Here is a 27,664-nt window from a genome sequence, read left to right on the forward strand (position 1 = left end):
CGACTTTGCGAGCTGTTTCTTAGGGGGCTGAAGGGGGGGGGGTCACAGAAGTAATAAAAGACCCAGAAGAGCCCCGGAGCTTTCTTCGGAGCAGCGTGGGGCAGCCCCGGAGCCTCTGGGTAGCGCCGGGCCGTTGGCAAAGCCATCTACGCTCCCTGGGCCTCAGCTTCCTCCGCAAACATCCCCTCACGTCTAAACACGCCCTGACTTCTATTTCAGCAGACTCCCTCATACGCCGGGAAGGCCAAGTCCAGCCTGGACTCTGCCTTTAGCGGGGCTCCCCACCTAAGCATCTGCCCCACCTTCCCTGCCCCAGCCCTTGGGGTCATCCTTCGCTGCCGCCCTGCTCCATCTCTCATGCCAAGCCATCTCCAAGCCTGTGGCTCGGGCCCCTGTCACATCCAGTCCACGTCTCCATCCCTACCCTGGTGAGCACCCCTGCCAGGCACCGAGGGCCTCTGGCCTATGTAAGTGGCTCCTTCCTCTGGTTTACTTCCTCCCAGCACATTCTTCATGCTGTGAGAGTTGCCAGGCTGTGGAGCAGCTGGGTCCGACACGACTTTCCGCATTGACAGAAATGCTCCCTGTCTGTGCTGACTAGTAGCCACCAGACACCTCGGGCTGTCAAGCACTGGCAATGTGGCTGGTGTGACTGGGGAACTCAGTTTGGAGTTTTTACCCAATCTTGGTTAATTTCAGTGTGAAGAGTTGCATGTGGCTCGTGGCTGCGCCACAGTGACGGGAGCCACACAAACCTGGCTTCCAGTCTTTGCTTCGTTACCTACTGACAGTGTGGCTGTGGGCTGGTTACCTTACTAGTGACTAGGAGCCTTGATTCCCTCATCTGTAAAACGGAGAGCCTAGATCGGTGAAAGAGATGAAATGCTTGGCATAGTGCCCAATACATGGGAAATTTTAGCTATTATCTTCACCATAACCATTGATCACAAGTCATCATACCAGTTCTCTGTTCAAAAGCCTTCATCAGCAACCTGCTGCCTGTGTGGTAGGTCACCCGAGTGCCACACTAATGCCAAACACCCAGCCAAGGATGCAAGAAGCCCATACGAACGCCAAGCAGGTAAATAAAAATGAGTCCACACTGAAATAAATCATAATGAATCTGCTAAAAATCAAGAGAAAACAAAATCTTCAGAGTGGCCAGGGAAAATAGATTACTCAAAGGCAAACAGTTAGGCTTGTAAATGACGTCTAAGCAGAAACAACAGCGTCCAAGAGTCAATGGAATGACGGACCTGATGTTACCTGTAATGCGCTAGAAGAATGTCAACGTCAACGCAGAATTCAACACTCAGTCGAAATGTGTTTTAAGAATGAAGGTTAAATATTCATTTCCAAAGATGCGTGTGCCCAAATCTGAGAGAATTTGTCATCAGCATAGCCATGCTGAAGGAAAACACTAAAAGGTGTTATTTGGATGGAAGAACAATGATCCCAAATGGATGATCAGAGATGCAGAAAAGAAAGCAAGAAAGGTAACGTATGGACATGAATATTGACTATAGAGAAATAGTGATTAGGTCTTCTGGGGTTTACAAATAGGGAATAGTTGATGGGGCACATGGGTGGTTCAGTTGGTTAAGTGTCTGACTCTTGATCTTGGTTCTGACCCCGACCTGAGGGTCATGAGTTCGGGTCTTGTATTGGGCTCCACACTGGGCATGAAGCCTACTTAAAAATAAAATAAATAAAATAAAATATCATTTAGAAAATGACAACAGTGGCACACAAATCTGGAGGCGGTGAGTGAAGTTAGTGTTCCACAGTCATTTCCTTACCAAGGAGAAGGGCATAATTATCAACTAATGTTGGATCTTGGTAAGTCAAGAATGCAGATTATAGCCATTAGGTTGACCATGAGAAGAAGAGTTAAAGAATGAGAAACTCAATTACTATTGGATTTGGTAAGTCAAGGCTGAATGCTGTTGTCTTGCTATTACTAAGAGAGTAGTAAAGGAGGAAGGCATTTCCAAGCTAATAGAGAAGATGGAAACAAAAACCACTAACTCAAAAGAGGGCATGAAAGGAAGAAAAGGGAGCATCACACAGTTTGTACACCGAGCAGGAAGGTAGATTTAAATCCCGACAAACCAGCAACCACATTATATGTAAATGGACCAAGAGACAAAGACTGTTAAAGTAGATTTTATAAAGATGATATGCTAGTTAGAAGAGAGATGTGCCTAAAACTTAAAAGACTGACAGAAAGAGTAGGAACAAGACATGCTATGAAAATATCAGTATTTTTTTCTCAAAAGAAAAGCAGTAGGGCTTCTAGGTATATATATATATATATATATATATATATATATATATATATTATGACATTTTATTTATTTGAGAGAGAGAGAGAGAGAGAGAAGCAGAGAGAGAGGGAGAAGGTCAAGTAGATTCTGCACTGAGCACAGAGCCTGATGTGGGGCTTGATCCCAGGACCCTGAGATCATGACCTGAGCCAAAATCAAGAGTTAGACGCCAGCTGAGTCACCCAGGCATCCCGCTGCCAAAGTTGCATTAATGACAAAGTAGACGTTAAGGGGAAAAATCTATTAGAGATGAAGAGGGACATTTTATGATGATCAAAGGTTTTTTTTCTCCAATGAGAAGTATTAAAATTCTAAATTTATAGGCACTTAGTAACACGGCCTCAAAATATACAAAGCAAAAGTTGTCAACACTAAAAGTAGCAATACTCAAATCCACAATCATGAGATTTAAAAAAATATGCCTCTTCAATGACTGCTAGGACACATAGCCAAAAATATCCATAAGAGCGTTTAAGTTTGAGCAACACCATTAGCAAACTTGATTTAATGGATCAGTTCTCTTCTGGATAAATTTTACAAATAAGAGTTGAAGTCAGTCTAGACTTGTGGTTACACACAGGAGCATGTAGTCAGATAGACGTGGGTCCAAGTTCTGAGAAGTACAGCTACTTTATCTGCGTGAACTTGGCTAACATCATTTACCTCTGTGAGCCTCAGTTTCTCAACCATAAAGTGGGGTTAATACCGGTATTGACCACGCGGAGTCACTGGGAGATTAATGGAGATGATACGTGCAGAAGGCCTGGCCCAGAGCGGTCACTGGGCCACACTGTCCTTGTCTTACCTTGCTCTTTTCTCGCAGTGTCTTAGAGATCATGTTCTGTTCAGTACAACTCTTTTTCAGCTCCTCCCTGAGCTTCTTCATTTCTTTCTCCATGTCTTGGATTTGCTGAAAGAGTTTCAAGAACAGGAAGTCAACTTCCCTGATGGGAAGTGGGAGTTGCCTTCTGGGCTGAAATATCCTGAGCCTCTGTAGTTCATTTCATTGGGTTCATTAAGGCAGAAACCTAGTCTGGTATTAGCTTAATTGCTTCCCTTGGGGGAAAATTCTACATCTGTGGGGCAAAGTAGATGTTTTTTCAATTGATGGTTGGGAAATTGGGTAAAGGGAAATGATTAGTTTCTTTTGAAAATCAGCATGGACCCTGGATTAAACAGTACAAGATATCCATCAACTCATTAGAAGCTCTTCTCCTAGGGTGTATTTTTGAGATCAATCTGAATCAGGGCTGCTTGGATGCCACAATGGACATAGTCTGGAAGGACAGAATAATGAAATTTTTCTTTTTTCCCATTTTGAGGCAGAGAATAGCAATGTTCCTGGCACAGAGAACAGGACGTCTCTTCCTCGTGTCTAAGGTGCTGTACTTCCTAATGAATGGGGACGTGTGCCTGGTGCCGTGGAAGAGGACTCGACTGGCACAGGGAATGAACGTTTTCATTTCATTTTATTTTATTTTTTAATATTTTATTTATTTATTCATGAGAGACACAGAGAGAGGCAGAGACATTGGTGGAGGGAGAAGGAGGCTCCCTGTGGGGAGCCCGATGTGGGACTCGATCCTGGGACCCTGGGATCACACCTTGAGTTGAAGGCAGATGCTCAAGCCAGGCGTCCCTGAATGTTTTCATTCTAGTGCAAGTGTTTTCACCATTGTTTCATTATTTCCAAAGTCATCGCCTATATAAGGCAAATGATTTTTTTTTGTTTGTTTTTATGAGTTGGTGTAAAATTGATGTATTTCAACAAAAATGCTTCAGGAAATTGAAATTTTGTGTTAATAACAGTGCCCACGTGTAAGATAAACTCTGACGATGTAACATGAAAGTTTGGACACCACAGGTCTGGGGGGCAGGGACCCCATGTCTCCCGTCCAGCCCCACGGGGACGGTGTGCACTGCCCAGAGAATCCTGGGAGGGTGTGTTTTCTATGGTATTTTCAGCCATTTCTTCTTTGAGGCTATAAGCAGCATTTCAAAGAATTAGGAGACAAGGTTAATAAACAATCATTAAAGCCCTACAGCTTGTGCTATCTAATGGGCCATGGAACCCCTCTCCGACCCCACAAAGCTCCCTGAAGGTCAAAGTCTAGCCTTTCTGGGGACACGGAGCAGTGAATAGGCTCAACTCACAATTTTGCAGAGTTTTAACTCTTTCCCTTGGGCTTCCTGGCGTTCCTTCTGAGCATCTTCCTTTCTTAACTCTTCTTTCAGCGCGGAGCACTATGGAGAGACAACACAAGAAGGCCACGTGGGTTGTCTGTGGGTCCCTAAGTCCCCGCATTTGAGCATTTCCTATTGCTTAATCCAATCACTTCCCCAAATTTCCAGAGGTGAGGCCATTTGCGTCTGAGGGACGCCCAGGGCCCTGCAGCAGGTGGTAGTCAGTCACCCCTCTCGTGAGTTCCGGGGATAATGTGTGTAAATGCTTCTTCAGGAGCCAGCAGTCCACACCACAGGACAGACCCAGCTTTGCGGAGTCTGGATCCTTAGGGTGGCGGGATGGGTGTGTTTGCCTCTGGGACCAGCCAAGAGAGCTACCAGGAATACAGGGAAGCGCTCTCGTGCTTTCTGCAAGGTGCATCTCCCAACACAGCTGCTTGGCGGAGGGAAGGTAAATGGAACAGCCTTTCAGGAGGGCAGTTTGGCAACACACATTGAGAACATAAAGATGGGCCTTCTTTTGACCCAGAAATCCCCACTTTAGTATTGTCTCTTAAGGACGCTGACTAGAGAAATCAGCAAAACTGTAGGGTCAGGGATGTTCTAGGCAGTATTAGCAACAGAGGAAAAGAAAGAAAAAGAAACAACCGTGTCCAACAACAGATCACTTAATTACATTGTGTACTTCCAGACAAATATTCTGTAGCTTTTAGGACCGATGATAAGAGCTTTTATTTATTAACATGGGAAAATAGTACATATTTAAAATTAAAAAAGAGTATAGTATAAATGTTAAAATTTGTATTTATTTTTTTCCAAGACTGGAAAAATACACATTAAAATATGAATGTGGGTTTCTAGGGGTAGCGTTTTCTTCCTTATCTCTTCAATTTTGCTTCTCAATATCATCTTTTATTTTCCTAAAATTATCACACATGACAAAGGGGATTAGAAAAAAAAGGAAAGCCAGGCATCCAAATGCTCACAAGAGCTGCACCGGTTAGGGAGGAGAAACGCCTCACTCCAAGGTCAACGAGGAAGGGGAAGTGGGGGGAGAAAGAATCCACACGTACTTCAGTGAGCAGAATGGTCAAGTCGGGGTTGTTTTTCCATATTTCTCCCAATTGGCACCAGCCCTGCAAGCTGCCCCCCTTGCCGGCACACACACACACACACTCACAGGCACACTCACGCCCCCCACACAAAGCAGGTGCCCTGCATGTAGGAAGTCAGTCTGCGGGTAGAAGTGAGGGTAGGGACTGGTCGCCCGGCGGCTGGCGGGGGCAGGGGCGGGAGAGGGCCACTGAAATCAGCCTCCCACTTCTCGGAACATCACTTTCTTGTCCCCGCCTGGCCGAGGCGACACGGAGGCAAGTAAGTCATGAGACAAGAAAGCCTGGGCTTGGATCCTGGCCTGTCTGACCCCGAAGGTCACGCTCTGCGTTTTCTGAGTTCCAAACTGGGTACCGTGCTAAGCACCGGACTGGTACTTCTTGGGCCTTTTCTTTAGGACTTGGAGCTCTCACCCCCTGACATCCCCACAGACAGAGCACCGGGTCAGTCAGGCACCGTGTGTCCCCGAGCTGCCGCCTGGGGTGACGGCTCTTCGGTTTCAGCTGGATTCATTGCAAGAGAGCACACACATGCTGAGAGAAACCTTATTCTGCGGGATCGGGATTCTAAAGTCAGGATGGAAGGCATCATTCGCAGCGTCAAAGTCATATATGGTTATATTTTCAAGGTTTTATTTATTTATTTGAGAGAGAGCACAAGAGAGAGAGCGAGCACGCACAGGGAGAGGGGCAGAGGAGGAAGCAGGCTCCCTGCTGAGCAGGGCCCGATGTGGGATTCGATCCCAGGACTCCAGGGATCATGACCTGGGCCGAAGGCAGACGCTTAACCGATTGAGCCACCAGGTGCCCCTCAAAGTTACATTTAAAAAGCTCTTTAAGGGGATCCCTGGGTGGCTCAGTGGTTTAGTGCCTGCCTTTGGCCCAGGGCGGGATCCTGGAGTCCTGGGATCGAGTCCCTCGTCAGGCTCCCGGCATGGAGCCTGCTTCTCCCTCCTCTTGTGTCTCTGCCTCTCTCTCTCTCTCTCTCTCTCTCTCATAAATAAATAAATAAATCTTTAAAAAAAATAAAAAAGCTCTTTAACTTGCAGAGAACCTGGCCCCTGCCGCTGGTCTCTCCCGCTGGGCCTTTCGTGTTCTGGGCCACCCAGCGGCTGTCCTCCTGTGCCCTCCTTACGCCCTGGGGCACCGGCCTCATCTCACGGTGGTGGGAGAGATGGGAGTGACATTTAAAGCCAGGGCCCAGGGTATGAGAGATGAGTCATGGGACCCTGCTCTGCTTGCTTTCTGGGGACAGCTACAGTATGATGACGGTGACCCAACACTCACTCTGGAACTGAGGGCTTCAAGCTGGTGATCCTTTTCTTTGTTCTCACTTTTTAGTTGGTTCACATCCTGTTTGAGCTGCTGAATTTCCTCATCCCTTGTGAACACTTCTTTTTGCAGAGATGACACCATCCCTGGGGGAATGAACGAACGAATGAATGAATGAATAAATAAATAAATAAACAAACACATAAATTTTACATAGATATTTAATAATCTTTATATATATATATAAAGACTCACAGAGGTCAAAGGGGCAGGAAGGATGACCGCACCACAGCTGTCAGCCAACTTGTGGCCGAGCCCCTTCCAAGCCCGGGCCGCCCCTGGTGCTCACCTGCACCGGAGGAGCTTGTGTCTAGGCTCCCAGAGCCGGGACAGGGGTGACGCTGAAATGCACTGACCAGCATTTGCTTAAGATGGCGGCGAGAACAAGAAGTCAGCCGTGGGAACAAGAGTGTTGCCGGGGGAAGAAGAGCCTTAGGGGGGCCCCTGTGGGCTCAGGCTTGGCAGGAGAGGCCACGCCATGGGGCTGGGAAACCGAGGCCTGGTGTGGGGAAGGCCCAGGAGTTTTCACCAGAGGCCATAAAAAGGCTTGTGGCAGAAGGAGGCTGTCAGCGGGGCGGTTGGATTCACGCTCACCACCACTTAGTAGCCTGGTGTTCCTGGACACGTTATTTTCCTTATCAGTATCTTACTGTGTCTCCCCGAGGAGTTATGATAAGGGTTAAAGACATATAAAGAACACAGGAGAGTGGCTGACCCACAGCGTTTGTTACAGGGCACCTATTATTATTATTATTATTATTATTATTATTATTATTATTATTATTTTATGGTAGCCAGCTTCTAAAATGGCCCCAGCGCCAGGAGCAGGGCTGACGTGGGTAGCCAGGATGATATTGTGGGAAAGACGGACTGCGACTTCCCAGGGGGTCGTGGGAGACATAGCGGCTTTCCCCGCGGTCTCCGTTGGCTCACACGCTGGGCGAGGCCGACCGCCATGTTGTGAGGACACTCAAGCGGCCGAGGGGAGGCCCACACCGTGGGGAGCGGAGGGGGCCAGCTCACGGCCCAGCCAATGTGCTGACTGCGCCTCACGGGAGACCCTGAGAACCAAGTCACCCCCACATTCCTGAGCTCCAGAAGCTGGATGAGATAAATAGTGGCTGTTGTTTTACCCATTAGATTCTGGGATAACCGGTTACGTAGCAGTCGGTCACTAACACATTATTGGATTCTCGTATTGAGGACAAGCGGGAAGAAGGGTGCGGAAAGGCTGTGCGATTGGGTTGTCTCAGGTGGTTCTTTTCTTGGAAGACCATTATGCCCCATCTGATGGGTAGCTGCCAGTCAAAAAAGGATGTGAAATGAATGGGATCCAGAGCTCTGTCACAGGACTCGGTTAGGCTACTTTGCAACGGGTGGATCCCTCTGGGACTTGCCTTCGAGCTTTGTGAGGCGGGACTGGACCGACCTGTGGCGTGGAGGTCAGTGGGCGTCACGATGGCCTGTCAGCCTGGTCTCTGAGTGGCTACACTGAGCAAATCCCCTGCTGACCCCCGACGGACACCAGGTGGAGGCAAGACACCAGCCCGCGTGTCGGAAGCCACGGAGACCCAGGGCCGCTCCCGCAGCACAACCCGGCCCTGAGCTTCTCAAGCTCGACTGTGTGTATACGAGCCCCCGGGATCCCGCCGAAGTGCGGCTGCGGTGCAGGACATTCTGGGCTGGGGCCCGGGACTCTGTGGTTCTCACGAGGGCCCGGGGCTTGCTGGTGCCACCGGTCTGGGGACCACACCTTGAGCGGGTCCAGCCCACCCCGTGTTCCCCCAGCCCAGGGTCGTCCACTCCCCGAGTGGAGAGGGTGGTGTCTGAGGACAGAGCATAGACAGGCCTGGCGGGTGCGGAGCCAGGCGGAGGAGAAGCCGGGGGTCAGGCCGCCCGATGCGCAGAGACCCACGGCGACTCCCCCGTGGCTCAGCGCTCTGCTCGGCTTTCCTGCTGCGTCCCGGGCACTCAGAGCAACAGGCCCAGTCCAGGCTCGCTGCCCGCGCCCCGGCGCGCTTCACTCCCTCCGTTAACGGCCCCACCCTCCTCCAGTCTCGAGGCATTCCTGCTTAAAATCCCCAGCGGCTTCCCATTACCCTTAGAATCAAACCCAGACCTCCCTCCCAGTGATCTACCCCCTGCCTCCCTCTCTGACCTTGCCTGCCCCACCCCACGCGCACCCCACTCCAGCCCTCCTGCACGGCCACCTGGCCCCAGCCTCAGGCCCTTTGCACTTGTGATCCCTCTGCTGGGAACACTGTTCCCTTTGGTGTCCTGACTGCTCTCCCCTTTCCACCTCTTCAAAGGCCTGTCCTCGCCCACCCACCAAGCTATATGCTCACTTCATTTCTGCCCCTCAAGCACCTCGCTCCCACACTGGGCCAGTTTTCTCCGAAACGGGCTTGCTTATTCACTGTAGGTTTACTTTTAGTGCCTGTCACCCGCTCACAGATGCGAACCCTGGGAGTACAGGAGCACTGTGCTCAGGCTCTCTGTCCCCAGCCCCCGGAACGGGGCCTGATACCCAGTGGGCGCTCAATAAACACATAGGATGAATGAAAGGATCCAGGGTGAGAAACAGCTGGTCTCCGGAGGGCGTGTGGGCTCCCACCCTGAGGTCTGTAGGGTGCAGCCTCTGCTGGCCACTTAGGAAATATTTTCACTTGGGCCCGAGTATACTAGGCCCCTAATGCAGTGACCCCACTCTGCCCACATTCTAGCTTGAAGGCAAGCTGGCCCGTGGAAGCGCCCAAGCCCCACGGCGTCCCATGTCCTCCCTGGGGCGCTCGCCAGACATAGCTGAGTGATAACCTTCACGCACACGGGTGTCAGGCCCTGCCCGAGGAGCTGGTTGTACTTGAACTCGGGGACACAGGCCGCTGAGAAGATCGCTGAGGCCGCACCTCGGATCAGCGTGCAGCCGGGCAGCGGTGGACTGGTGATGTCTGCTGCGGCCAGGGAAGGAGGGGGAAGGGGGCAGCTCTCAGGCCCCCCATCAGAGAGAGCTCACCTGAGGTGACGGCATGGTCCCTCCTGAGGTTCTCACCCTCGTTCTTCAGGGATGTGATTTCCGAGTTCCTCTCAGACAGGGTCTGGCACAGCACCTGGCTGTAGCCTTGCTGTAGGGCACTGATCTGTGGGAGGAGGCGACACGCAGTCAGAGGGCGCTTGCCCGGGTGCGCAGGATCCTCCGCGGTTGCACAGCAGCTTTGGATGGATCTTTGGTGGGGTGCTGGGGAAACCGAGCTTTTTACTTCTAACCAGCAGAAGGGACAGGAGAGGGCAGGTTCCTTCAGGGACCGCCATGTCACATGTAATCAAAGCATGTCTTATCTTTGTGCCCGCGGAGTGGCTCGGGTCAGCTGGCACTGGGGACAGCTGATCCCTACGGTGCCTTCCTACCCGCCCTGGACTCTCAGCCAGGAATAGACCAGCTGTCGATTCCGGGTCATCGAGCGCCGAGGGCTGCAGAGCAGAGCTCATGAGAGGCTAAGCCGGGTGTAGAATTAATGGCCTCGAATGCGAACAACAGCAGCCTCCATCTCACAGGACACCCCAGGCTCACAAAGCCCTTTCACAGATGCTACCCTGATGGCAACTGACAGCGTCGCAGGAGGCCGAGGGTCCCGCTCATACCCCCATTTTGCAAGCAGCACACCGAGTCTCACAGAGGTGGGTCACTTGCTCAGGATCACATGGCTGCAGAGGTGGCTCCTTGCTCCCTGCCAGGTGGCTCTAGGGCCAGGATACAGGCCGCAGGCTGTACGGCGCAGCAGGGGCTCGGGAGCCCGACTCTGGCCTTCAAACTCTGTTCCTGCCACTTACAGGCTGACGAACACGCGAGGCCAGATGCTGGCTCACTGTTCCATTCCGGAAGTGGGGTGGCAGGAGACCCCATCGGATGGGCCGGTTCAGAGGCGTTTTAATGAGTTAGTGTGTGTACAGGCGCCCGGATCGTGCCTGGCGCTCGGCACCCAGGCGGTAGCCGTGACTGTCCTCCGAGCTCAGCACCCAGGTGGGCCTGGCCGCAGCTCCTCCAGCCCGTTCTGGGGAAGAAGGTAGCCGGGTAAGATTTTTGGGTGCATTTGGGAGCCTCGTCGAGGCTCATTTACACACCCGTGTGACTGCAATTAGGCGGGGCTATGGGGGTCCCTGTCCACCCTCTTATCCTGCAGCAGGTGTGGCACGAAAAATGGGGGGGAGGTAGGGCGCTCAGGTCAGGCGGCCGAGGGCGCAGAGGCCTTTGCCACCAGATGGCGCCCACAGTCCTCGGTCCCGGTTTCTGTCCCTGAAGCCCTCGTCGTTCTTACTCTGGTAGAATTAACAGAAGGATCAAGGTGTCACAAGTTCCCTGGCTCATTTCACGCACCATCATTGTTCAGGTTCTGTGACAACTGGGGCCGTGACACTTCCTCTCTCCCTGGGGGATCTGAGACGCTGGGAAGAGGGCATGTGCCAGAAGGTGGTGGGGACATAGATGACTCTGTCCTCCACCCTCCCCGAGGCTCTACTTTTGCATGTTTGTGCTTTTTGAAACTTCGAGCCAAAACTTTTCTTTCACCTCTTACTGTTCTCTGTGGGAGACATGCAACTTTCCCCTAAAAGGTACTGGGAGTAGCTTTGAAGGGCGTTTCTAGCTCTTCTCAGCTTTGTGCCTTTATTTACACGACACCAGAGCCACAGCACGAGGCGACGAGCTCCCAGAAAGGACGGCAAAGCGTATGCCCACCTGCCCAAAGATGCCTGTGCTTCTGCTTCTGACAGATAGAAGAGAATTCAATCTATGCTTTGGGGTTTTAGGATTTCCGAATACAAGAAAACTCCAAATGGTCTTCAAACCTCTTTGTTTCTTTCTGAAGAAATGGATTCTAGGAATAGAATCTCCTAGGTTCATCTCGAGCAACCTAAGTCCCTTCCTGGGGGCATCGTTTCTGGGATTGAGGCCCCGCACCTTGAGTTGGTTGGGGTCGGGGTGGGAAAGAAAGGCTCCACACCGTCTGTAATGGGCATACATCCCAAGAAGGTCGAGGTCTGCTGTCCTGTGTAATAGATGGGCGCCGAATGGCAAGAAAGTGGACAGCGTGACGGGGACGGCTTCGAGAGAATAACTGGGCTGCTCATTAGCACAGGCCTTCAAGAACACGCAGAGGCAGGCGGTTCCCAGAGATGCTGTAGCGGATGGAAGACCCCTGGGAGCAGGTCCTGGCGCGCACCCTTTCAGGGGGACAGGGGAAGAGCCTACAAAGTAATCAGATCAATAAATCAACCTGCCACGGGGCTCACACCTGTGGCTGAATGTTCTGCAGGCGGTACAGTATTTAGGATACGACCGTGTGAGCTGATACAACTTGATTTGGGTTCAGACCCACTGCGGCCTCCAGTTCCGATGCGCCTTGTAACAAAACAGTCTCTTTCAGTTACAAGTGACGATCAACTGGGGGGAGGCGACAGTATGATGAATCGGTGTGATTATTTCTAGACCCTTTCTTTGTGAACATCCCCACCCTCCTGCCCCAGATATCACCAGCCACTTTCAGCAAGATTCAAATCATGACCTACTGACGTTCAAAGATAAGTGAGGATCACACAGCATATGTCACATGTATTTGACTAAAAGAAAAAAAAGATGATGTGGGAATTGTTCACCTGTGTCCGCACACCTGGGCAAGACACACCACTTGTACTCAGGAGAGTTCTGAGATGGGAGGGTAACCCAAAGAGATGTCACTCTGTCCATTGGCAAAAGTGGGCTCCGATCAAGAACAAGATGCTCATCAAGGAGTCAGCTTCCTGTCAAGGTAGCTGTCAAGTCGTCCTTCCTATGGGATCTACTACTTTCATTGGTTTTCCCAGAACACATCCAACGGAGAGTCATCTGTTTGTGTGAATATGAGATTCACTTATTAAGTCTGTCTCGTGCCTGTTATGAACATAACCGAGGGAAGGCAAAGATCATACCTGCCTCATTCTCTGCCAAGTGAAGAGGGTTTCTCGGCTTCGGGCTTTCATTTGCATGACACCAGAGGGACTGGGCAAAGAGACAAGCTTCCAGAAAGGAGAAGAGCCCAGAAGAGGGCATGGGACAGGAGAGGCACCCCACAAATCTTACTTGAATGAATGGACAAACAGACACGGTCCTATCAGCGTTCTAGAAGGTGGCTGGGCCCACTCCCTGCTGTCATGGAGCTTATGATCTCCCAGTAGAATCTCCTAGGTTCATCTCGAGCAACCTAAGTCCCTTCCTGGGGGCACCGTTTCTAGGATTGAGGCCACGCACCTTGAGTTGGTTGGGGTTGGGGTGGGAAGGCAGCGAACAGGGAAGGAGAGAACAGAGGCCCCAAGCATGACCACAGCCTTAGGCAACATTACGCACCGAGGCCACGATTCATCAGTGGCCAGTTTGATGTTTTTTCAAACCAACTTTGTTGACATATAATTTATGTAGCAGATCAACAGCCAGTTTTAACTAGTCTCAAGGATAATGCAGAAATTCTAGGTGGGGAATTTTTGTTTGATGAAGCTCCGTAAAGTGAACCAGCAACTGCCTTCAGGGTGGGGTTGGATGATGGGGGATTCCGCTCCCTCTCTCCAGCTGACCACCCAGAGCTCTTGCTGGAGCCCGGCTGGGGTGGATGTGAGAGACAGTGTCGCTGAAGCAAGGGAGTTGGGTAGGGACAGGAGGTGGGGTGAGAGCATAGGGTCTGCAAGGGGCAGACCCGTGTTTACTGTGCGCTGCCCCCTCTAACTTGCTATGTGACCTGAACAAGTTCCCAGGGGGCTCTGAGCCTGCCTCAGTCTCCTTGTCTGTGGAATGGCATGTGTCAGAGGACCGTGCGGTTTAAGCGAGCCAATGAACCTACAGCACCGGCCCCAGTGCCTGCACGTTGTCGGGGCTTAACAGAAGTTACCGTGGTTCTACTAGTAGGGTAGGAGCCGGCCATGCCCCCAGTTCCTGGGATTTGAGCTCATACCCACCACACTACCAGGGCCGCCACTTTCCCATCTACCTGGGGGGCTCCCTTCCACACTCCCCTGGCTCTACCCAGGAGCTGTCACCCTGTGTTGTGACCCTAAGGCCTCTGCCAACTTGTCTCCGAGTCCTACCTGGTTTTTCAGGCTCTGGATCTCACTCTGCTTGTCATCGATGTCTTCATCCAGAACCTGGAACTTTTGCCTGGACGTGGTTGCCTCCGACAGCCTCTGATTCAGGCTGGCCACTTCATTCTGCAGGTTTGCTATCACGGCATCTTTGTATTTGGATTCGAGTTCAAAATCCGAGAGACGGCTGATTTCTTTCCCCAGGAGCAGAATGATTTCATCCTGGGTGGAGGCCAGACGGGGAGTTCACTAAGGTGTGGGTCCGCGGGCAAGACCGAGCCCATTAAAAAAAAAAAATATAAGGAAAACACGGTGTAATTCTTTTGGGAAGGGGACGGGGGGTGGGGCGGGGGGGAGGAAGGGGGCTTTCAAGGTTGTCTCTGCCACTTGGAAAACCTCACAGAGACAAGAGTTTGGTGAAAATGATATACTGTATACAGGCTCCTGTAATAGATGTTTATACCTCACAGGCTGAAAATTTCCTTTCCTGTAAAATTATACTTTCATGTTGAGAACCACCACCCGACCTGGGAACTTTTGTTGCTGGGGAGTTTATTTATAATGTTTTTGTTTATAATATTCAGCCTAGCACGGTGGGGACCCAGGAAAGGTAGTTAGGACAATACTCTCTATTTGACCACATCCTGCATATAATGAGGACTATTATTCAACTTAAAAAATTTAATACATTCTGAAATATGTATTTTCATTTCCTCCCTTCTGGTGTTTCCTGCCTCTTTGCGTTATTCACGTAAAAATTTACTCCAGGTAACTGAGTCTGCAAAGCGAATGGGACAGGAACGGTGATTTATTTGCGTGGGCTCATGTAAACTTTGGGTTGGAAAAAAAAATTGCCGGCCGACTTTACCCACAGGCATAATTAACCCACTTCTCCATGTCTCCAAAAGAAAGAGCTCTGCAGCCCAAGAATTTGTTAGGCTTCCCCCCCCCCAAAAGAGAAAAAAAACCCCAATCTTCTCACCAGAAGTCATCAATAAAATGTCAGAAAAACTGAAAAACAAGTCCCCAGATGTATTTTCAAATGCAGCTACAGAATTTCTGCTTTTATAATAGTCCCTGCTCTTCCAGCAATTTTCCATTGGTTGGAAGGAGGTAAGTGAGTAATTTGTAGGCCAACTCATTTCCTGGGGAGCTGGCTAATTGGCCTCATGACCTCCCAGTTCCCCGACCCAAGGGCAGGGTTTCCATCACGAGGAAGCTTCTCTGGCATTGCCAGTTGCCGCCAAGGGTTTTTCTTTGAATCCCTACAAAAGCTTGTGGCAAAATTTCAAGGGTTAGCATCAAACAGATCCCACGCTCATGGGCTGCTGTGCCTGTTTCATCCGATTGCGGCAGCCAGGTGCTGATTCACTGTGCAATATGTGAATAGATGTTTATGCGATAAACATTTACTGAGCAGCTACTATGTGCCAGGCCCTGTGCTGGGCCCTGGAGTATAGAGAAGCCCGTAAGGTGTGGTGTACAGCCGTGGTTGCTGCCTTTTGTGAAGACCCCAGGCTCTTCCTGGGGAGAGTGCTCTCCCTCCCATGGGGTCTTGATAAGACCGTTTGGTCACGTGCCCTGCTCCTTCCCATCCCACCTCCTCATGTGTCCGTGACCCAAGCTGGACAACCAGGGTTTTCTCAGAGATTTCATGCATCCATTACAGATGGAGAGGATCTTGCCTCCTTGTGGATCCCAAACTTTAAATTTATGGGCTGGTTTGCCTGAGTTTGTCCTTTCCCATGAAGCCAGTGTCTTGCAAAAAGCCAAACTTGGAGGGAAACAGAGGGAAGAGATGGGGAGGAGAGAGCACGCTGAAATGCTCACTCAAGCTCCTGTATCGAGCCGTGCCTGAAACTAGCAGGTTTCAAACATTTTTAAAAAGATGACCCCAAAAAATGCCTTTTTTTTTTCCTCCCTTAAGCTAATGTGCTTATTGCCACCTGCATTTGAAGGAATCCTGGAAAGTCAGGGCATAAATGGTTTCTAAATAGAAAAGATTATAAACGTGGCTGCGATTCTATTTCCGCAGTTTTAAAACTGGGGTGGATGGAGAAACGACCACAGATGCTTTGCAGCTTCTACCATCAAGCAGTGGAATCTACGTCCCCAGCCCCTAAATCAGGGCTGGTCCTGTGTCTTGCTCTGACCAATAGGAGAGGTCAGAAGTGCTGAAGAACAATCTCCAGACAAGTGCTTAGAAGGCCCTACAGCTTCTGTTCTGGCCCTCCCGGAGGCCCGGGCCGGTGAAGAAGCCCCGGATGGTAAACCGAGTGCAGAGAGGGACCCATCACTCCAGGCACGCCGGCTGAGGTCCCAGACATGGGAATGAGCCATCCGAGACCACCGGCTGGGCCATGCCACTGGCTGATGACAGTTGCATGAGTGAAGCCAGGGGACACCAGCAGAAGAAGCTTCCAGGTCAACTTGTCAATTCTGGGAAGTAATAAGTTGCTGGGTTGTTTGTTTGTTTGTTTTTTGAGTAGGCTCCATGCCCAATGTGGAGCTTGAGCTCTTGACCCTGAGATCAAGAGTCGCAGGCCCTACGGACTGAGCCAGCCGGGCACCCAATAAATTGCCATTTTCAGCCACTAAGTGTTGGGGCGGCTTGCACGCAGCCGTAGAGAACTGGTAACAGCATCCGAGCCTGGCTGCTCGCCCCACAGCAACACCTCTCCAAGGTCTGCTCCTGGCACACCTGCCACCTGCAGTCACCGATGCCCACGGCTCTCCAGGACCCCAAGTGGTTCTGCTCCTCACAAATGCAGAGAATCGCCACAGGGCTCAGGTCCTGGTCTTGAAGGAGGTATGACATCGCAGGACTGCTTCTCTTAGGCTAATTTCAGGTTGTGTCTCTGGAAGGAGACATCACCCTGGACCCTTCCCAGCATGGCTGGGCTTCACCTGCTCTGGCTCGCACTCTCGCTTCATCCTAAACCTCTCTGGTTCTTCAGGGAGCCTCTGTCCTGGCTCAGTCTTCCACGTCAGTGCTCACTTCTTCCTGCCAGGAAACGGGTTTTCCCCACCACTGTCCCACCACTCAAGGTCACCGTGTGGGTGTCAGGAGCACCCGCCTCCAAGTTAACCAGCCCGAGGTTTGAATCCCAGCGCTGCCCTCCCAGGGTGCAACGCTGGGCAGGTTACTGAACCCCTCTGAGCTTCGGCTCCCTCATCTGTAAAGTGAGGGGGATAACACCTATTTTGGAGCTGGTGAAGATTAATGAGCAAATTGAACGTTAAGGGCACAGGACACAGTCCAGCCCGTGGTAGGTGCTCAATGCTTCATGCTTGTAGATGTTGTGATTTGGGATAAAATGAGCAGTTACCAAACTTTTGGTTGAATGTCCCGGGACTAAAAGGTGGTTTCTTGGACATAGTGAAAAAGGCACTTCTAGAGCCCAGGGGACAAGAGGCAATCCCTCCGCAGGCTCTTCTGCTGCTATAGCTCTGTCCTTCCCGAGACCCCTCACCTTATCCTGCTGGGCTGGGTCCCGGTCCACGTAAATGTCCCTGGAAAGTCCTGCCCTGGAAATTCCTTCGACCACTGACTGTTCCGACAGCTCCACAGCATCGGTCCACACTAACGCACGGGATCAACAGAGAGCACACAGGACATTGTGAGTGTCCCCGAGGTCGGGAAGGATATTTTTAGACTACTTTCAGACTCTTTCCCTGCTGCTGTGAAACACTGCAAGGCGGTGTCTACATTCATTGCAAAGCGATGAAGAAGGCATCACTGAAGTATCAGAAAGGGAAGGGACTGTCCCTCCCCTTTTCAGGGGTAACCGCGCCGATTCGCTTTGGCGGGTCCCTTGCTAGGCTTTTTTGCTACACCGTGCAAGAGCTGGTCACCTTGGGCAGGTCACTTATTCTCTAAGCCTTAGTTACCTAACTTACATGTTATATGGGGCACTGTTATCAAGGGCACTCAGGATGAAATGCAGTAACGGTGTAGAGCAGGGGTCGGCAAACTATGGCACCAGGGACAAAGCTGGCCTCCCAGCTGTGTTTTAAATAAACTTTTATTGAAACACAGCCACAGTCATTCATGGACATACTGTCGGTGGCTGCTTTCCAGCTACAAAAGCAGGGCTGCGTAGCTGTGACAGAGACAGTATAGCCGCAGAGCCTAAAATATTTACAGAAAAAGCCTCTCTTTCCAGAAGAAGCTTCCCGCCCCCGAGGACTACATTAAGTACTAAATGTTAGCGATTTTTATTGCAATTATATCCTTAAAGAAAAAGCCAAAAATGGATTTCTATTGCAGAGATTTTTCTCCAGCTTGCTTTTTCACTTGACAACATATCAAAAACATCCTCCAATGTCCGTATTTGCAGCTATGCTTTTTTTTTTAAGAACTAGAAGTTTGTGCCTTTTAATTCCCTTCATTATGTTCTTTTTTAAAAAAAGATTTTTTTAAAAGATTTTATTTATTTGAGAGAGAGAGAGGGAGAGAGAGAGAGTGAGAGAGTGAGCACCAGCTTGGGGATGGTGGAGAGGGAGAAGCAGGCATGTCCTTGCTGAGCAGGGAGTCCAACACAGGGCTCGATCCCAGGACCCCGGGATTATGACCTCAGCCGAAGGCAGATGTTTAACTGCCTGAGCCACGCAGGTGCCCCAAGATTTTATTTTATTATTTATTTATTTATTTAATTTATTTGATTTATTTTTTTTATTTTTAAGTAATCTCTACACTCAACGTGGGGCTGGAACTCATGACCCTGAGATCAAGAGTTGCATGCTCCATGGACCGAGCCAGCCAGGCACCGCAGTCCATGTCCAAATGTGCCAAACATATTTAACTTGGATCCACTTGGTAGACATTTAGGTTTTCCTGTCTGTTTTTTTTTTTTTTTCCATCAAACATACCATGATTCACTCACATTAACACTAAATAAGTTTGTTTGTTTTGTTGTAGAAACCTTTTTTTTTTTTTTTTGGTGTAGAAACTTTTGAGAAGATTTCTATATTCCTGCTTTTGAGATCATTTGGCTCTAAGCGGCACGTTTGAAATTTCCCATTGATGGATTTCTGGGCATACACCGCACATTCTTGTCTTCTTGTGAAGTGAGAAATTGAACCAATTGTTTTCAAAGGTGATGAAACATTAATGAATGTTACCATTAACAATTAATGAAGTACACACTGTCACATTTGTGGACATTTATTCCATCACTTATTCACTTTGATTCCGCATTTTTCTTTATGGATTTCAGAGCCAATGATTTTCTCCCCCAGGTCTTGGATGTGTTTGTCGACTCCAGAAGCACAAGTGGACATAGTCAAAGGCCCGTGGTGCCTGGTGAACGCGTGGCCTTGCATGTTGGATGAGTGGCCCCGGGCGTGTAGAAGAAAAGGGGCCTGGGCTCTCATCCATCCTCCCTGTGTCGGCACCAGAACCGTCTGGGGTACACCTCCTGGTGTGGCTGGACCTGGGGTCACACCCTCTCCCCGGCTAATGCCTGAGGGAGAGACACTCAAGCCATGCACTGAAAGGCAAGTGACTTCATGAAGTGTAGAGGGGAGGAAACAGCATTCTAGGTGGAAGGGACAGTGACTGCCCAGAGTGGGCGGTGGGCGGGACCAGTGGGAGACATTGGACAGTCTCCAGTCCCATTGGAGGAACGTGGCCTGAGACCCTGCAGCAAGAAGGAACATGCCTGATTCCGGTTTGCCTGGGTTCTTCCTGGCTTTGGTACTGAGAGTCCCCATCTCAGGAAGCCCCGCATTGCCTGGCAAAGCAGGACACTTGGTCCCTTTACCAGTTTCATCAGGCAGCTGCTAAAACTCCATCAAGTGAGTCCCTAACCTAGTCCTTGGCAATCAACAGGAAGGGAGACACTCCACGGTGCACAGTCCATGCAATACCATCTGGTCCCCCTAGAAATAGTCCAGAAAAGAAAGCTCCCCTCCTACCCACCTACACAGTTGGCTTCCTGTCTCTGATGGAGGCCTACAGGGCTGTGGATGGGCAGGGCTTAGGGAAGAGGGCCTGCTGGGGGTGCTGGCCTCACAGCTCAGACAGCAGGTGTGCTCACACCACTCCTGAGAATGTGTCTTCCACATTGGGTCAGCATCCTGCGTGGGGAGCGAGTGGGCCCTGGGCCCGGGCGACTCCCTCTCTCTGTGGAATTCCTTCCTGCTTCCTCCCCAGGAATTCTGGAAGGCAGCTGCCTGCTAAGGGTGACGGTGACGGGAGGGGGCAAGAGCTGGGTGGAATAAGGGGCAGCAGAAGGCCTTCCCCGGGAGGGTCACTGAGCAGTGCAGTCTGATAGAAAAATAATGAGAGCTACATAAGACAATTTAAACTTTAAATTTAGTACTGGGCACATTAAAAAGGTAAAAAAAAAAAAAGGTGGAACTGATTTTGAAATATATTCTATTTAACCTGGTACATTAAAAAATGATAATTTCCACGCATCATCAAGACCAAAAAGATCAAGATATTTTACATTCTTTTTCTTCTGGGCACCAAGTCTTTGAAACTCAGGGTTCATCTTACACTTACGGTGCCTCTCGATTTGGAAGCTAAATTTTCAATGGGAAGACTTGATCTGTATTTGGGTTTCGCAAAAAAACGTGCAGTTGAAGAAGTAGATTTGCATACTCAAGATGTTCCAGGCATGCTCCAAGCCTTCCAATAACTGAATCAGGTATCGGTCTTGAAATTTAAATTAATGTAAATTAAACATTTATTTCCTCTGTCACATTAGCTACGTTAGCTCAGTCTGCGTGTGGCTGGTGGCTACTGCACCAGAAAGCACGGGCCTAGAACATTTTCCATCTTGTGCTCCTCCCTCTTTACTTGATGTCTCATTTCCTGCCAATATCTATAACTGGATTTTTTTTTTTGAAAGGAATTCAGGAGAAGTGGGATCCCCAAAAACGAAACAAAACAAAAAAACAATAATTCTATGGCACAGGCTTTTGACTATAACATCCAGCCGACTCCTGGAAGCCCCTGTGGTACATTCATGTCTGTCGCAAGGCCTGTGGCTTATTTTTTCAACATTCAGCGGAGTCTGTTTGATGCTATATATAGCAAGTTGTTTACCTTTCAGCCCAGGGGAAGTCAGTCGCCCTAATCAGGAGTCCCCCTGCCTGGGGTGGCCGGGCAGCATTACATTGGACAGGTGCAGTCCAGAGGCAGCTATGACACTTGACACTTTCCAAATTAGCAAGCTGAAGGCCAGAAATGAGTTTTTGTTGGTAAAAAAGGGTGGCCCATTACTGTGCATGCTCTATGAACAGGCTCCCAGTGGCCAAATGGAGGAAGAGACTGCCTGCAGGTGAGCTGAAGCACTGGGCAGCCCCTCCCTCATGCTCCCCAGGAGGGACTCGGGTTCAGGCTTGGTTTATTATTATTTTTTTAATTTTAATTTAATTTTTTAATTTTTTAGTTTTTTTAATTTAATTTTTTTTTCAGGCTTGGTTTAGATAACTCTAGATGCCTCTGTGACCTTGTCCTGGCTGTCTTGACTGAGCCTTTTCTATCAGGTGATGGCTGAAGCCCTTAAAGGACAGAGAGCCTGGACTTGATCAAACCTACAGAACAGGCTGAGTGAGGTTTGGGACCCCTTTGCTACTGGAGGCAGCATTTATCTGAGACTTGCTTTCCTTACACTCGGGCAGAGAGGGGCTGGAGCAGTCTCCCCCGCCCACCCCAAACATCTTTACTGGCTCCTGTTACCTTTCAATGAGAACCCAAGGGCCATGTATGACCGAACTGGCTTGCCTCAGTTCAAAACAAACCCTCTAGTTGCTGGATCATTTGGAGATCCCCGTGGGGAGAATTCTAAGGGAGGGATGGGATGGCTGGGGCAGTGGGAGGGCATGGGGCGAGGTGGTGGGGACAGAGGTGCTTTAGGAAGTTTCAAGCTGCACCTAATTGCCAAATGGGAGAGAAGTCGCTTCCGTGCTTTAACAACCGCCTGGCTCTCCTGAAACTTATCAGCTAATTCTCCGGAGCATGTGTGTACAGCATGTGTGCACCTTAATTGTGTCTTTAGGATTTGGACTGGGTGCCTCTGTGTGGCGGCCAGCCTCCACGATGGCACCAAGGGTCATTATCTCCTGGTATTCACACCCGTGGATTGTCCTCTCCAACAGTGGGCGGGCTTTGCAATGGTCAGCTCAGCTGTCATAACAAAATGCCACAGACTGCAGCTTAAGCAATGGAATTGTATTTCTTACAGTCCGGAGGCTAGAAGTCCAAGGTCAAGATGCCATCGGGGTTGGTTTCTCCCAAGGCTTCTCTTCTTGTAGCTAGCTACTTTCTTTCTGTGTCTTCACACGGCCTTTCCTCCACGTGTGGGCATCCCTGATCTCTCTCTTCTTATAAGGATCCCCGACATGCGGTGGCAGGAAGTTTTGCAACACATTGCCTGTGGTGATGGGGGAAGTAGAAAATGTTCCCAATGAACTGGGTGACGGAGCCTGGTACTTCCTGTGAACCGTGGGAGGGGGGAGCGGCCAACAGAGGGACGTTGAACCATAAGAAGCTGGGACTCGACTGGGCTGGAAGATTCTCTGCCTCGCCACGTGGCAAATGAAACCTAAGACACAGGTTCTGGGCAAAGATCAAATCAGACCACTCTCAGGAAAACATGCTCTGAAGACGAAGCTGAGTGTAAAACCTTTAATATCCTTTGTCGAGAATGCAGAACCATCGGAGCCGGTGTCTCGGAGAATGATTTGGGCCCAGGGCTTCTACGGAGTGCTATCCCTCCCACTCTTGGCAGAAGCCCCGGGCGGAGGAGGGCCTGTGTCAAAGGAATATGTGGGCATGGCTTTTGCCTGCTAGGGTGAACCTCAATAAGGAACATGACCAATGTGGACTGCTGGAGGCAGAGACGCACAGAAACGGAAGAAGTTCTCATGTCTATAGGCAGGTAGCTGACTATAAAACCAGGCAGTTGCAAACGTGTGATACCTTTCATGGAAAAGATAGGAGGACCCACAGGGCTGATCAAGGAGCCAGAGGGCAAAGGCAAGAGCCACAGAGGGTCATTTTGGGGCAAGAATAGGCCTAAGTCCTAATCAGGGACCTTGAAACATTTTCCTGGCTGGATTTCAGAACTGCTGAAGGACTGAAAGGACTCCTGTGTGTTTGTTTTTCCTTTTTGAACAGAAGGCGTGTCCACCACAGTATGCTATGCCTGGCCCGCCAGTGTACGTTGGGTGTGTGAAAGACAGACAACCCGTCTCTTTAGTGCACAGATCTTCAGACTGCTGGAAATGGGACTTGAGAAGCTGAACTTAAGGAACTAGCCCCAGTGAGCCCCATCGGTACCTGGACTTGATTTATATGATGAGATCCTGGAATTTAGGCTGATGCTGGGATGGGGTGAGACTTTGTAAGAACTCGGGAGAGGGGGAAGGAATTAGACAAGTGAGGTGGGGGTGTGTGTGTGTGAATCACTGAGGACCAGAGGGCACATTGTAGTAGCCAGGCTCTAAGATAGGGCTGCCAATAATTTTTGCCTCCTAACGTTCAGGCCCACGGGAAGTCTTCCCCACACTGGATAGAGCTGACCTGTGTCACCAATAGGATCTTGCAGAAATGACAGAGTGGCTTCTGAGGTTTGGTCCTAAGAGATGCTGTAGTTTCCATCTTGCTCTCTTGGATCACTTGCCAACTGCTCTCCACTGAGGATACTCCAGCAGCTCTCTGGATGGGTTCACATGATGAGGACCTGGGGCCTCTTGCCAATGGCCATTGAGGGTGCCATCTTGGAAGCAGATTCTCCAGCCCTGGTCAAGCCTTCAGATGACTGCAGCCCCGGCCGACAGCTCATCTGCAACCTTATAAGAGACCCTGAACCACCACCACCCTGCTAAGCAGCTCCCAAATTCCTGACCTGCAGAAACTATACCAGATAATTCATGTTTGGGGTTTTTGTTTTTGTTTTGCTTTAGGCCACTAAGTTTTGGGAGAGTTTGTCATGCAGTGATTGATAACATATACATTGCATGTTAGTTTTACATCAAAAAGACAAAAACTGAAAAAAAAAAAAACCCAAAAGACAAAAACTGTTGGACTCTGGTTAATGGTATATAAACTAACATATTAAGGGGCAAGACTACATGTGTGCAGTTTATTTTCAAATGCACCAAAAAATAAGATGGATTAATGAATGAATAGAAGGATGGATAGACAGATACAAAGAGTACAGCAAAGTGTTAATGGTGGAGTTAGGTGGGAGATTGTTTTTACTTTGCTTTGTGTTTGAAGATTTTCATATTTATAGAAGGTACGGGGGGAAATGGCTGAGTAGTTTCATTTGGTGTTGATGGCACATAAGGGTTTTTTTTTTTTTTTTTGGATGAAGAAGAAGAAGAAGAAGACGATGTAACTGCATTGCACCTACTCCTCCGTTTGCTTATTTCACGACAACAACTATTATTTGAATAGCTGAGGGAGGTGACCAGGTGAATGGTCTTGAGTGAGACCAGGGGAGGATGTGGAGACACAGAGGGGGATGTGGGGCCTGGGGCTGGGGTGCAGAGGACAGAGAATGGGATCTTCACATCACAGGTTTGGAGGAAGCTGCAATCATGCCAGGGATCAAGTCAAGCCTGCTGCTGAGGCCAAGAGGACAGCGACAGGCAGGAAGCCCCCCCACCTCCCCCATGGAAGAGGATGAGGGAGGGAAACCCTGAAGGCTGGCCCCCAGAGTGACCAGGCTGTGAGTGACGGTGACAGTGATTGAGGTAATCAGCCTTAAATTTGACTGAAAAATGTGAGATTGGACTAGATTGAATATGTCACATCGGGAGGTAATATTCCTCGATAAGCCTCAGCCTCCTCTCACCTGTAAAATGGCAATAAAATATTTTAAAAACTCCGGAGGCTGTTGTGGCCAAGGGGGATTTCAGTTGCCAATGTTTCTGCACATCTGAGTCAAAGTTGTAAGTCTGCATCCTGCTACACATTCCTACGTGAGCACACACGCACACACCGACACACACCCACACCCACACCCTCGCCACAGGGCTGCTTATGTGTGCATATGTCAGAGCACAAAGTCTAGAGGGATAGGCCCCAAAAAGTCAACAGAGGCTATTGGGTGATGAGGGTGACAAATGATATTAACTATTTTCTTGCTTTCTGTTTATCCCCATTAAAAATTTTTTTTAATTAATTAATTTATTTGACAGGGAGCCAGAGATCACAAGCAGGGGTGGGGGTAGGGAATGGTGGGGGGCGGGGGAGAAGCAGAATCCCCGGTGAGCAGGGGGCCGGATGTAGAGCTCAATCCCAGGACTCTGAGATCATGACCTGAGCCAAAGACCAACCAACTCAGCCACCCAGGTGCTCCATCCCCCAATTTTTAATTTTTTTGGGTAGGCTCCACATTGGGCTTTTGCCAACATAGGGTTTGAACTCACCACCCTGAGATCAAGACCTGAGGTCAGGTCAAGAGTTAGACACTCCTGACTGAACCATCCTGACGCCCCATCTCTGATTTTCTCACAATTGACTCTGTTCTACTTTTTGAATTGGAGCAAATAAGCAAAAACCAAGACTCATGCTGTGGCTCTAAACCCGTCCCCAAAGCCACCAGCGGAAGTGCGCGTGAATACCTTGCTTGATGATGGGCGGCCTGTGAGTGCTGTCCACCACGAAGGAGAACATCTTCCCGCTGGCACTCACAGGCCGCTTGTGGGAGGCAGGCGGGACCATGGCGGGTCTGGGAAACCCCTGGGACCAGCTCCTCTGCGCTGGTGCTGGCCGGATGCTCGAGTGGAAGGGCATCTGTGGTGGAGAGGGTGACTGTTTCGGCTGCTGCATGGCCCGAGGTGGCTGTGGTCTTGGCCAAGGTACTGGGCCACTCATCCATGGGAAGGAGACCTATAGGGGCAGACAAGAGGGTCAGAGGAGGTTCTGGTCAGCTGGGAGTGGTCTCCACCCTTGTCTCAGCCCTATAATTGTCACCGTAGGGCTCGGCTTATAAGTCTCTTCCCCCAAGAAGCCCTCCCAGACTCTCCCCCAGTTTGGGATGGTGGTTCCCACCGTGGGCCGCATTGCACACTACTGCACCACCATTAATTGGGTGCCGCCTTCATGCCAGGCATGCCGCCAAGAGAGTCACCTGCATGGCCCTATTGGCCTTAAGGCAGACACCGGATGCTCTGTCAAAAGACTGGGGCTGAGCAAGACCTCGTGACTTTCCAAGATCGCCGACTGCCAGGGAGCCTCTGAGCTGGACAAATGTCACCTCTAAGAGGATAGGGCCTGTTGTCTATCTTGCTCCCCCCGTAGCCTCAGCACCTAGAACGAGTGCGCCGGCACATTCAGAGCAGGCCCTTGAATACTGGTTCAAAGAACGAATGAACAAATCACTGAGATTCAGGCCCAGCTCTAGGGCCCTCAGCTCGCTTTCCTTCCCCCCACACTGCCCATCCCTTAGGCCCTTCTACGCCTTCTGTCCTCCGAAGCCGAGAGCTCTGGGATTGGGCAGGGGTCCTGGTGGTCGCGTTGACCTTTGATCTTCAACACCTATCACATCTGATTCTTGGGAGATGCCAGGGGGATGTTTCGTCATCTGACCCGTGGAGACGTCCGCAGCTGCCGTCAGTGGGAAGCACACCCAAGTCCATCTAACCGCGGACAAGCATGTGCCGAGAGGTGCTGACACCTGGCTTCCCCCTGTGTCTAGTGGTTAGACCAAGACATCAGGGCCGGCGGTCATTTATTGCTCTTTCCTGATCCTTCCTCCATTCCTCTCGCCGAGCAGAAGGCCTCCTGATTCTTACTTCATAAACAAGGCTTGGTGAGGGTAAGGAATTTACCCAGGCTCAGGTAGTGGTGGGTTGGGAGCTGAGATCGAGGTCTGATGAGCCCTGTCTCTCTGTCTGTGTGTCTCTCTCCTCCCTCCCCCTCTGTTGGCAGAAAAAAACCCACTAAGTTCAAATATTTGTCCCCTCTGCAGGGCACACGTCTACTCCTCCCTGGGCTCACATTTCTCCTACAGACGGAAGAATAAGAGCTCAGAGACACAAAGTAAGAGGCGGGCGCTTCCGAAATATGAGCACCGGCTCACAGAGCTCCCTATAGCTTCAGACGGATTTTGTTCAAGAGGAAGGTTCTCCGCTTGCTCAGGCTCCTGAACTGAGCTTTTAGCTCCAGCAAGTCAAGAATCCTGAGCGTGCCCTCCGAATACTTGGAGTGGGTGAGATCAGTGCTCAGAGAAATCAGGCTCCGGGCTGAGAGAGCACTCAGCCAATCCCACTCCCTGGCCCCAGTGATTGGCTCAGTGGTGGGACCCACTGAGAGCCAAGGGGCCCCAGGGAGCCGTGGCTGGACACCAGGATCTGGAGACACCTGCGGGACCTGGGAAGGTAGCCCACCTGAGGGAGCAGGGCCCCAGATGGAAGCGGTTGCTCTTTTTATTGTGGTAAATCCTACACGACATAAAATTCGCCACTGTAACCGTTTTTAAGTGTATGGTTCAGGAGTGTGAAGGACACTCACATTGCTGGACTTTTTTTTTTGTTTTTTAAGATTTTATTTATTTATTCATGAGAGACACACACAAAGAGAGGGGGTGGGCAGAGACACAAGCAGAGGGAGAAGCAGGCTCCCTATGGGGAGCCCGATGC

At 50.2% G+C, this 27,664-nt stretch overlaps 1 protein-coding gene and 1 long non-coding RNA gene across 9 annotated transcripts in view; one reads left to right on the forward strand and one right to left on the reverse strand.

The window, feature by feature from the left end:
- Positions 1 to 27,664, reverse strand: part of FHAD1 (forkhead associated phosphopeptide binding domain 1) — a 121,892-nt gene that overhangs the window by 59,199 nt on the left and 35,029 nt on the right. For all 7 annotated transcript variants that reach the window (XM_077899537.1, XM_077899539.1, XM_077899536.1 and 4 more), the window contains exons 4-10: positions 25,646 to 25,913; positions 17,530 to 17,639; positions 14,063 to 14,278; positions 9,969 to 10,092; positions 6,911 to 7,041; positions 4,482 to 4,571; positions 3,133 to 3,237 (exon numbers count right to left, since the gene is read on the reverse strand). In XM_077899537.1, coding sequence (XP_077755663.1) covers positions 3,133 to 3,237; positions 4,482 to 4,571; positions 6,911 to 7,041; positions 9,969 to 10,092; positions 14,063 to 14,278; positions 17,530 to 17,639; positions 25,646 to 25,913 — 1,044 coding nt within the window. The remainder of the gene's footprint in view (positions 1 to 3,132; positions 3,238 to 4,481; positions 4,572 to 6,910; positions 7,042 to 9,968; positions 10,093 to 14,062; positions 14,279 to 17,529; positions 17,640 to 25,645; positions 25,914 to 27,664) is intronic.
- LOC144314898 (uncharacterized) lies at positions 22,421 to 24,904 on the forward strand. 2 transcript variants are annotated; one of them, XR_013380743.1, is made up of 3 exons: positions 22,421 to 23,415; positions 24,394 to 24,490; positions 24,597 to 24,904. It is a non-coding gene; the product is annotated as an uncharacterized LOC144314898 (long non-coding RNA). The 2 variants fall into 2 exon arrangements; XR_013380742.1 differs by having other exon boundaries at positions 22,428 to 23,405.

This window comes from Canis aureus, chromosome 5 (genome assembly GCF_053574225.1).
Source record: "Canis aureus isolate CA01 chromosome 5, VMU_Caureus_v.1.0, whole genome shotgun sequence".
Lineage (NCBI taxonomy): Eukaryota > Metazoa > Chordata > Mammalia > Carnivora > Canidae > Canis > Canis aureus.